The following is an 11,837-nucleotide window of genomic DNA, read 5'->3' as shown; positions in this document are numbered from 1 at the left end:
AAAAAAAAACCTGTGCATACTTCATGGAGTTCTTGTATTGTGTTCTTCAGTTCCATTAATTCACTTATATTCCTCTCTAAATTGACTATTCTCATTAGGATTTCGTCAAACCTTTTTTCAAGGTTCCTAGTTTCTTTACATTGGGCTAGAACATGTTCTTTTAACTCACAGAAGTTTCTTATTATCCACCTTCTGAAGCCTAATTCTGTTATTGGAATACACTCATTCTCCATCAGGCCTTGTTCCCTTGTTGATGAGGAACTGTGATACACTGTAGAGGGAGAGGCATTCTGATTTGGAGTATTCTCAGTCTTTTTAAGCTGGTTTCTTCCCGTCATTGTAAATTTATCCACCTGTCATCTTTGTAATTACCGATTTTCAAATTATGTCTCTGAGTGGACGTCCAACTTGTTGATTCCCAGCGCTGAAGTCTAAGCAACCCACTGTGCTGGCTAAAACAGCAACAGTGGCATTAAGATTCCTGGTGCTTTTCTGCCTGGGAATCTCCAGTCTGGCTTCCCTCTTGAGTCCCTTTTTCAATCAGCTGAATGGGCGACTGTGCCTTCCCAGACCTCCAAACGTCAACCAAAAAAGGACCCAGTCACATTTCCTCTGCACCGAGAACCACTGCACTGGCCACAAGAGTCCCACTGGCAACCCGGGGGGCTCCTCTGCTGGGAATCTCGGTCCATGAGCAACAAAAATTCATCTGAAAGTGTGGTGTCCTCTCGTTCTCTGTGCTTTCACTGGGAGCTACAATCCTGAGCTGCTAGTAATTGGCCATCTTGGATCTCTCCCTTAATTTTCTTCTTAATCTATTCATACCCACTAGTCATTCAGGAGCATACTCTTTAATTTTTATGTATTTGTATAGTTTTCAGAATCTGTCGTGTTGATTTCTCTTATTCCAGTATGATCAGAGAAGATATCTGAAATTATTTCAAATGTTTTGAGTGATTTAAGACTTGTTTTGTGGCCTACCATATCATCTCTCTTTGAGAACGATCCATGTGCTGAGGAGAGGAATGTGTATTCTGCAGCCATTGGATGAAATGTTCTGTAAATATTGATTAGGTCCATTGTGTTGACAATGCAGATTAAGTCCAACGTTTCTTTGGTGATTTTCTGTCTGAAAGATCTGTCCAATGTTGAAAGTGGAGTGTTGAAATCACCAGGTATTATTATATTGGGGCCTTTCTCTCTCTTTGATATGTAATATTTCCTTTATATAACTGGATGCTCCAATGTTGTGTGTATATATTTACAATTTTTAAATCCTTTTGCTAAATTGACCCTTTATCATCTATTTTTACATTTTTTTGTCTTGTATTCTATTTATTTCTGATATAAGTATAGTGAATCTTGCTCTTTTTTGGTTTTTATTAGGATGAAATATTTTTTTTTGTCCCTTTATTTTCAGTCTACTTGTGTATAGGTAAAATGCATTTCTTGTAGGCAATAGATCACTGTTTTTGTTTTTACTTTTCAGCCTCTCTATGTCTTTTGATTGCAGAGATTAATCCATTTACATTCAATGATATTATTGGTAAGTAAGGACTTATTCCTGCTACTGTGTTATTTATTTTCTGGTTGTTTTGTGGTCTTCTCTTTCTTCTTTTTTTCCTTTCTGTCTTCCTTTTAGTGAAGGCGATTTTCTCTGGTGATATGTTTCAATTTCTTGCTTTTTATTTTTTGTGTATTCATTGTATGTTTTTAGATTTGAGCTTACCATAATGCCTGCAATTAATATCTTTCAACTCATTATTTTAAACTGATAGCCTGTTAAGAGTGATTACATAAATATGAAAAACAAACAAGCAAAAAGAAAACTAATACAACTCTATATTTTACCTTCATCTCCCTGCTTTTTGACCTTTTGTTGCTTTGTTTATATTTTATTGTACTATCTATGTCTTGAAAAGTTGTTTTGGTTATTATTTTTGATCAGTTTATCTTTTATTCTTTCTATTTAAGAGAGTAGTTTATATGCCACAGTGCTGTAATATCCTGTGATTACAGTGCTACAATATCCTGTGATTTTCTATGTACTTACTATTACAGTGCTATAATATCCTGTGATTTTCTATGTACTTACTATTACCAGGGAGTTTTGTACATTCAGATAATTTCTTTTTGCTCATTACTGTTCTTTACTTTCAGATTGAAGAATTTCCTTTAGCATTTCTTGTAGGACAGGTCTGGCATTGATGAAACCTCTCAGCCTTTGTTTGTCTGGGAAAGTCTTTATTTCTCCTTCATGTTTGAAGGGTATTTTTGCCAAATATACTATTATAGGGTAAAAGTTTGTATTACTTTTCTTCAGCACTTTAAGTATGTCATGCCACTCTGTTCTGGCCTATAAGGTTTGTATGGAAAAGTCTGCTGCCAGACATGTTGGGTCTCCATTGGATGTTATTTGTGTTTTTCTCTTGCTGTGTTTAGGATCCTTTATTTATCCTTGACCTAGGGAGTTGGATTATTAATGCCTTGAGGTAGTCTTCTTTAGGTTGAGTCTGCTTGATACTCTATAATTTTCTTGTACTTGAATACTGATATCTTTCTCTATATTTGTGAAGTTTTCTCTTATCTCTTTGAATAAACTCTCTACCCCTGTCTCTCTCTCGCCCTCCTCTTTAAGGCCAATAACCCTTAGATTGTTGTTTTGAGATAATTTTCTAGATGTTGTGGGAGTGCTTCATTCTTTTTTAATTCTTCTTACTTTTGTCTCCTCTGACTCTGTGTTTTTAAATAGCCTGTTTTCGAGCTCACTAATCCTTTGATCTGCTTGATCAATTCTGCTGTTAAGAGATTCTGCTATTGCAGAAGCTCTTAAGTTTAATTAGATCCCATTTGTCTATTTTGGCTTTTGTTCCTATGCTTTTGGTGTTTTAGTCATAAAGTGCTTGCTTATGCCTATGTCCTGAATGGTATTGCCTAGGTTTTCTCCTAGGGTTTTTCTGGTATTAGATCTTACGTTTAAGTCTTTAATTCATCTGGAGCTAATTTTTGTATAGGTGTAAGGAAGGGATCCAGTTTCAGCTTTCTGCCTACGGCTAGCCAGTTTTCCCAACACCATTTGTTAAATAGGGAATCCTTTCCCCATTGCTTGTTTTTATCAGGTTTGTCAAAGGTTAAATGATTGTAGAGTGAATGGACAAACAACAGAATGGAAAAAATTTTTGCAATCTACCCATCTGACAAAGGGCTAATATCCAGAATCTACAAAGAACTTAAACAAATATACAAGAAAATAACAACCCCGTCAAAAAGTGGGCAAAGGATGTGAACAGACACTTTTCAAAGAAGACATTTATGCAGCCAACAAACATATGAAAAAGTGCTCATCACTGGTCATTAGAGACTTGGCAAATCAAAACCACAGTGAGATATCATCTCATGCCAGTTAGAATGGCAATCACTGAAAAATCAGGAGACAACAGACGATGGAGAAAATGTGACAAAATAGAAACACTTTTACATTGTTGGTGGTAGTGTAAATTTGTTCAAACATTATGGAAGACAGTGTGTTGATTCCTCAAGGATCTAGAAATAGAAATACCCTTTGACCCAGCAATCTCATTACTGGGTATATACCCAGAGGATTATAAATCATTCATTATAAAGGCACATGCACATGTATGTTTATTGCAGCACTGTTTACAATAGCAAAGACTTGGAAGCCAACCCAAACACCCATCAATGATAGACTGGACAAAGAAAATGTGGCACATATACATTATAAAATACTATGCAGCCATAAAAGAAAATGAGTTCATGTCCTTTGTAGGAACATGGGTGAATCTGGAAACCATCATTCTGAGCAAACTGACACAAGAACAGAAAACCAAACACTGCATGCTGTCACTCATAAGTAGCTGTTGAACAATGAGAACACACGGACACAGGGAGGAGAACATCACACACTGGGGCCTGTCAAGGGGGTGGGGGGCTAAGGGAGGGATAGCAGTGGGTGGGGAGATTGGGGAGGGATAACATTAGGAGAAATACCTAATGTAGATGATGGGAGCATGGATGCAGCAAACCACCATGGCACGTGTATACCTATGTAACAAACCTGCATGTTCTGCACATGTACCCCAGAATTTAAAGTGTAATTTAAAAAAAAAAAGAAAAGAGATTTTAATACTGGCTTGGAACAGTGGCTCATGCCTGTAATCCCATCACTTTGGGATGCTGAGGAAGGCAGATCACCTTAGGTCGAGTTTGAGACCAACCTGACCAACATGGAGAAACCCCACCTATACTTAAAAAAAAAAAACAAAATTGGCCAGGCCTGGTGGCACATGCATGTAATCCCAGCCACTTGGGAAGTTGATGCAGGAGAATCTCTTGAACCCAGGAGGCAGAGGTTGCGGTGAGCCAAGATTTCACTCCAGCCTGGGCAAGAAGAGCACGACTCCATCTCAAAGAAAAAAAATACTTAATAATAATAATAATAAAAACCTTATATTGCCAGATTCGGTGTCTCATGCCTGTAATCCCAGCACTTTGGAGGCTGAGGCTGGGAGATTATGAGGACAGGAGTTGAGCCTGGCCAACATAGTGAAACCCCTTCTCTACTAAAAATACAAAAAGTAGCCAGACATGGTGGTTCTTGCCTGTAGTCCCAGCTACTCTTAAGGCTGGGGCAGGAGAATTGCTTAAACCCAGGAGGTGGAGGCTGTGGTGAGCCAAGTTCATGCCACTGCACTCCAGCCTGGGTGTCAGAGTGAGACTCTGTCAAAAAAAAAAAAAAAAAAAAAAAAGAAAAAGAGATCCTGATGCATTCTTCCATATGCCAATTGCATTTTTTCAACTCCAGAATTTCTGCTTCTTGATTCTTTTTAATTATTCCAATGTGTTTGTTAAATTAATCTAATAGGATTCTGAATTCCTTCTCTGTGTTATCTTGAATTTCTTCATTTTTCCTCAATAGTTATTTCAACGTTTCTATCTAAAAGGTCACATATCTCTGTCTCCTCAATATTGGTCCCTGGTACCTTATTTAGTTCATTTGGTGAAGTCATATTTTCCTAGATGGTCTTCATGTTTGTGGATGTTTGTTGGTGTCTGGGCATTAAAAAGTTAGATATTTATGATGGTTTTCACAGTCTGGGCTTGCTCATACTCATCCTTCTTTTTATTATTATTATTATTATTATACTTTAAGTTTTAGGGTGCACGTGCAGAACGTGCAGGTTTGTTACATAGGCATACTTGCCTTGGTGGTTTGCTGCATTCATTCCCCTATCATCTACATTAGGTATTTCTCCTAATGTTATCCCTCTCCAATCCTTCCAACTCCTGCTATCCCTCCCCTAGCCTCCTCTCCCCAACAGGCCCCAGTGTGTGATGTTCCCCTCCCTGTGTCCATGTGTTCTCATTGTTCAACACCCACTTATGAGGGAGAACATGCAGTGTTTTGTTTCCTGCTCTTGTGTCAGTTTGATACCCATCAGTGATAGACTGGATAAAGAAAATGTGGCACATATACACCAAGGAATACTATGCAGCCATAAAAAGGATGAATTCATGTCCTTTGCAGGAACATGGATGAAGCTGGAAATAATTCTTCTTGAGTAGGCTTTTCAGGTATTCAAAGGGACTTGAGTGTTGTGATCTAAGTTTTTGGTCACCTCAACCACATCTGCATTAGCGGGCCTCCAAACCTAGTAATGCTATAGTTCTTGCAGACTGCCTTGGTGGTCTTGGATAAGATCTGGAAAAATTCTTTGGACTAGCAGGCAGAGACTCTTGTTTTTTGTTTTTGTCTTTACTTTCTCCCAAACAAATAGAGTCTTTCTCTCTGTTCTGAGCTCTTGTAGATGGGGGCGGGATGACAAAAACTCCCTGAGGCCACTACCACTAGGACTGTCCTGGGTCAGACCTGAAGACAGTATAGCACTGGGTCTTGCCCAAGGCCGAGGTAACCATTTCCTTGCTACAACCTATATTTCCTCAAAGTCCTAGGGTCATACAATTAGGAGGTGGTGAAACCAGCCAACCTGTGTCCTTTCTTTCAGGGTGGCAAGTTATCCTGGGCCTCAGGCAAATCCAGAGATGCTGTACAGGAGCCAGGGCTTGGAGTTGGAAACCTTATAAATCTGCTCATCACTCTACTCTACTGCAGCGAAGTTGCCCCCAAAATCACAAGACAAAATCCTTTCCACTCTTCTCTCCCCTTTCCACCAGGAGAGGAATGTCCCTGTGTGTCCACTACCACCACAGGCCCATATGGAGTACTTCCAGGATGCCACCAGTGTAAACTTATGGCCCAAGGGCTCTTTGGTCAGCTTGTGGTGAATGCTGCCAAGCCTGGGACTCATGCTTTAGGGCAGTGGTCTCCCATCTGACCCAGAGTAGGTCCAGAAATGCTGCTCAAGAGCTAAGATCTAGAACTGGGAACCCCAGGAGCCTGTATGGTGGTCTTCCCCACTGTGGCTGAGCTGGTATGTAAAGTGCAAGACAAAGTCCCCTTTATTCTTTTTTCCCCTTTTCTCAAACAGAAAAGGTATCTCCTTGCAGCCACCACAGATGTGAATATGCTGGGTCACACCTGAAGTCAGAGTCTCACTGAACGTCAATGGCATGTATTACCTGGTTACCACTGCTGATTATTCAGGAGTCAAGAGATATTTAGTCAGCAGGTGCTACTTCCTGCCAGGGCTGGTTCCTTCTCTTTGAGGCAGCAGGTTCCTTTCTGGCTCAGGGTGTGTCTAGAAATGTCATCCAGGAGCTAGGTCCTGGAATGAAGGCATCATGGCTCTGCCTGGTGCCCTTTTTTTACTGTGGGTGAGCTGGTATCCAAGTTGCAAAGCAGTCATCTTTATTCTTCCCTCTCCTCCCCTTAAGTGGAATGAAGGAGTCTCTTTTGGAGTTGCAAGGTGCATTGTCTGTGGTGGGGAGGGAGTGATGCAAACACTCCATTAGCCCCCAAGCTGTTTACTCATTAGATCCTGCGCTCCCCACATCCATTGGCTCTTAGCCCATCCCAGCACAAGAACTTGCTTAGGAGTGGCAGTCCTTGTGGCCTGGACAGTCTTTCAAGTCTATTTAGGACCAGAGCACTTTAGCCTATTATGGCAAGGCTTACCAAAACTCACATTCTAACCACTGGGATGGGCAATTTACCCCTGGGACTATGGTTGATCTAAATGCTTCCTTCACAGGTGCTGACTGAGTTCTGCCCTGTGTTGGCAGCACTGAGTTCCAACGCAGTCCCATAATTACTGTGCTCTTCCTCCCCCAAGTGCTCAGATTCTCTGTGCCATATGGCCAGTACTGGGGGACAGAAGTGAGGCGTTGTCAGCAATTCAAGACTATCTTTCCTACTCACTTCATTGAAGTTCAAATCAGGTACTATGATCATTCACCTGATTTTTGGTTCTTATGAAGGTGCATTTTTGTGTAGATAGTTGTGAAATTTGGTATTCCTGTGGGGAGAACCATCAGGGGAAGCTTCTACTCTGTCATCTTGCTCTGCCCTCCCTGGGGTTTATCCAAATCCTATCTCGAAATACCCCCAGGTCAGATGGAGATAAAATTTCTGTGTCCTGTGCACAGCACCCACACTTTAAAAAATAGCACTCGCCACACTAACTGTAATTTTCCTTTTGTGTCTGCAGATCCCTGGGGAGCAACAGAGCCCCAGGATAGTGTAATTTGCAATAAGTATTCCCAGATGAAAAATTATGCATGAATTAATGAAAATACCCTTAAAGAGAGCTATGGTCCATAGGCACTCACCTATCTGACAAATGGCCATATAGGCTGCCTCCCACCATCGTTCCAGCCATGAATAGGAATTTAGCTACTGAATTCAGTGATTGAGATTCACATACCAGATCCCACTGGAAGAAAAAGAAACCAGCATATTAATGCTTATAGCCCCTCAGTGTAACCTGATCAAAATGTCTTAAAATGGCCTACAAATTTCATTCTATCTTCCTCTCTACCTTCCTTTTTCTGCATTACCTAATAGTCACTATTCAGGTGTTAAACACAACTTTCTTTTGAAAGCTATTCCTAAACTTTTAGGTATTATTAGAGTCCAGTTTTATTCCATACTGAATAGTTCTCAACCTTAGCCACACAGTGAGATCATTTGAGAACTTTTAAATATTTTTGGAGACCTAAATTTTACTCCTAGACTTTTTCTTATATGACGATTGTAAGGTATAATCTGGACATGGGGTTTTTAAGTAACTTCCCAGAGGTTTATAATTTTCAACCACAGGCTGAGCATCACTGACTTAGCTGAACATTTTTTAACACATTATACATACATTCTTGCTTAAATTTTGGTTTTACCAAGAATAAAACACGATGATAGCAGGGTCATGTCTACTTTTGAATTCATTAGACTTATTAAATGTGCAGGTATCTAGCATTCAATAGAGAAGCAATTGATGTTTGCTGAAAGAATGAAGAATAAGCACCTACCTGTGGCTAAAGGCTGGAAGCACATTCATTTCTTGTGTTATTCAAATATCCACGTCACATAAACATGAGAGGAAAATGAAGCCTCTTACCTTAGTCACAATGGTGGAAGGGAAGGAGGTTTGGTCATATACGCAGCCATCTACACAGGGCTCTGTGTCTGGCTCACTTGTGTTGGGGAAGGTCCCATTCAGATGAAGGAACTGCCACTGGGGACGGACAAAGCGACGACACTTCTCTGGCCTCAGATTTGAGTCAAATGGGATAGAGATTCTCAGGAGGGCATCCTGGCTGAGGGTCCCAGAGTTGTTGTCAGGAACAGTGTCATTGTCCAGTATATGAACCCAGCAGCGATGATCAGGTGTGAACGTAGTGAAGTTCTCCAGCCGAGTGTGATGGTATACTATGATGCTGAACATTATAAGGAAAACCATCTGAAGGATCTGAAATCTCCTCAGATCCCTAACTTGATCCAGGAGGTCCTGAAATGCCATTGAGGCTGAACAGGTAGTCCCCAAAAGGAGACAAAATGACTGTATCCAGATAAGTTCAAGGAGAAAATATTTCCTTTCCTTAAATCACACGAAGCGTGTGTTGATTCTGACCCCATTCTCTTTTAAATGGGCCCTCTCTCCCCTTTGAAGCAAGGTCATGGAAGCAATTTCCTCAAGTGGTTTTGGAGTCAGGTACGTATCACTTTCAATGAAATGTGTTTAATGTTCTACTTATTGATGTCTTTAGTAGCTCCACAGTAGCAGCATTGAACTTTGGTCTGCACATTTTCTGTAAACAAACTAAAATAAACCTGCTACTTGATATGCAGTCTATCTAGAAAGTGTAATTTGTGGGACTCAAAGGTGAAGTGTTTTTTATTTCTTTGTGAAAAGAACAGAAATCAAATGTTTTACTTGTTACGTACCAATTTTTGGTTAAGAGTTAATAAACACAATCTGAGTTGAATTAAAATGAGTAATATGGTGCAAGCCTTCCATTTTGGTGACTGATGCTCTGCTTCATGCTAAATCATACCACAAACTCACACTGGAAATGTTACTTGAAATATAGAGAGAGTGGTAGTGATGAGAACCAGAGGAGTAAGCCAGTGTTAATCTCATATGGAAGTTTACTCTTACTAGTGTATTGATCCTTTCAGATAGTATTTGTGAGGACATTTTCTGTGTCAGTTTCTTGAATAATGTGTACAACAAGGTTAAAAATCTTTTTTTTTTTTTCCCCATTTATTTATTTTATTGTATTTTAGGTTTTGGGGTACATGTGAAGAACATGCAAAATTGTTGCATAGGAACACACGTGGCAGTGTGATTTGCTGCCTTCCTCCCCATCACCTACATCTGGCATTTCTCCCCTTGCTATCTCTCCCCAGCTTCCCACCCCCCACCGTCCCTCCCCTATTTCCCCCCAACTGACCCCAGTGTGTAGTGCTCCCCTCCCTGTGTCCATGTGTTCTCATTGTTTAACACCCGCCTATGAGTGAGAACATGCGGTGTTTGATCTTCTGGTCTTCTGTCAGTTTGCTGAGAATGATGGTTTCCAGGTTCATCCATGTCCCTACAAAGGACCCAAACTCATCGTTTTTGATGGCTGCATAATATTCCATGGTGTATATGTGCCACATTTTCCCTATCCAGTCTATCGTCGATGGGCATTTGGGTTGGTTCCAGGTCTTTGCTATTGTAAACAGTGCTGCAATGAACATTCGTGTACACGTGTCCTTATAGTAGAACGATTTGTAATCCTTTGGATATATACCCAGTAATGGGATTGCTGGGTCAAATGGAATTTCTATTTCTAGGTCCTTGAGGAATCGCCACACTGTCTTCCACAATGGTTGAACTAATTTACACTCCCACCAACAGTGCAAAAGTGTTCCTATTTCTCCACATCCTCTCCAGCATCTGTTGTCTCCAGATTTTTTAATGATCGCCATTCTAACCGGCGTGAGATGGTATCTCAGTGTAGTTTTGATTTGCATTTCTCTGATGACCAGTGATGTTAAGCATTTTTTCATATGTTTGTTGGCCTCACATATGTCTAAATGGTGTTGGGAAAGCTGGCTAGCCATGTGCAGAAAGCAGAAACTGGACCCCTTCCTGACACCTTACACTAAAATTAACTCCAGATGGATTAAAGACTTAAACATAAGACCTAACACCATAAAAACCCTAGAAGGTTAAAAATCTTATAGTTCAGTGAGTATGACAGAGTACATGAACAATTAATCTGATATTATAAATATTATGTGAGGTACACAATGTGCTATGGAAGAATTGGAGATAAAATATAGGAGAAAATGGCACCTTGACTAGGACTAAAAGTTCTATTAAGATGTATACCTCATTGAGGTATAATTCATTTACCATACAATTCACTCTTTTAAAGTATACAATTGTGTTTCAGTTATTCAAAGAGTTGTGCAAGCATCACCGCTATGTCATTGCAGAACTCAGATCTGGACCAAGTAAACCTAACAGACATCTACACAACTCTGCACCCCAAATCCACAGAATATACATTCTTCTCATCACCACATTGCACTCACTCTAAAATTGACCACATGATCGGAAGTAAATCACTCTTCAGCAAATGCAAAAAACAGAAATCATAACAAACTCAGATCACAGGGCAATCAAATTAGAACTCATGATTAAGAAACTCAAAACTACACAATTACGTGGAAACTGAACAACTTGCTCCTGAATGACTACTGGGTGAAAAACAAAATTAAGGCAGAAATAAAGATATTTGTAACCAATGAGAATGAAGACACAACGTACCAGAATCTCTGGGACACATTTAATGCAGTGTCTAGAAGAAAACTTATAGCACTAAATGCTCACATGAGAAATGGGGAAAAATATAAAATCAACACCCTAATGTCACAATTAAAAGAAGGAGAGGAGCAAGATCAAACAAATTCAAAAGCCAGCAGAGACAAGAAATAACCAAGATCAGAGCAGAACGAAAGGAGATAGAGACACAAAAAATCCTTCAAAAAAAATCAATAAATCCAGGAGCTCGTTTTTGAAAAGATCAACAAAATAGATAGATCACTAGCCTGACTAATAAAAAAGAAGAGAGAGAAGAATAGAAAAGATGAAATAAAAAAATGACAAAGAAGATATCACCACCAACTCCACAGAAATACAAACTAACATTAGAGATTACTAAAAACACCTCTATGCACATAAACCAGTAAATCTAGAAGATATAGATAAATTCCTGGACGCTTGCACCCTCCCAAGACTAAATCAGGAAGAAGTTGAATCCTTGAATAGACCAATAACAAGGGCTGAAGTTGAGGCAGCAATAGGCTACCAACCAAAAAAATTCCAGGACCAGACGGGTTCAAAGCTGAATTCTACCAAACATACAAAAGG

General features: G+C 39.8%; 1 protein-coding gene across 1 annotated transcript in view; it reads right to left on the bottom strand.

Annotated features, from left to right (window-relative positions):
- LOC116554863 (solute carrier family 22 member 25-like) overlaps positions 1-9,141 on the bottom strand; it is a 35,568-nt gene extending 26,427 nt beyond the window's left edge. The window contains exons 1-2 of the mRNA XM_032283059.1: positions 8,532-9,141; positions 7,747-7,850 (exon numbers count right to left, since the gene is read on the bottom strand). Of these exons, the coding sequence (XP_032138950.1) occupies positions 7,747-7,850; positions 8,532-8,933 (506 nt within the window). The 5' untranslated portion in view covers positions 8,934-9,141. The remainder of the gene's footprint in view (positions 1-7,746; positions 7,851-8,531) is intronic.
- Between the last annotated feature and the right edge of the window lie 2,696 nt (positions 9,142-11,837).

The sequence above is a fragment of the Sapajus apella genome, unplaced genomic scaffold, assembly GCF_009761245.1.
Source record: "Sapajus apella isolate SASKATOON/1434 unplaced genomic scaffold, GSC_monkey_1.0 scaffold14, whole genome shotgun sequence".
Lineage (NCBI taxonomy): Eukaryota > Metazoa > Chordata > Mammalia > Primates > Cebidae > Sapajus > Sapajus apella.
The sequence above is the reverse complement of the archived record's forward strand: the minus strand, read 5'-3'. Positions and strand labels throughout refer to the sequence as shown.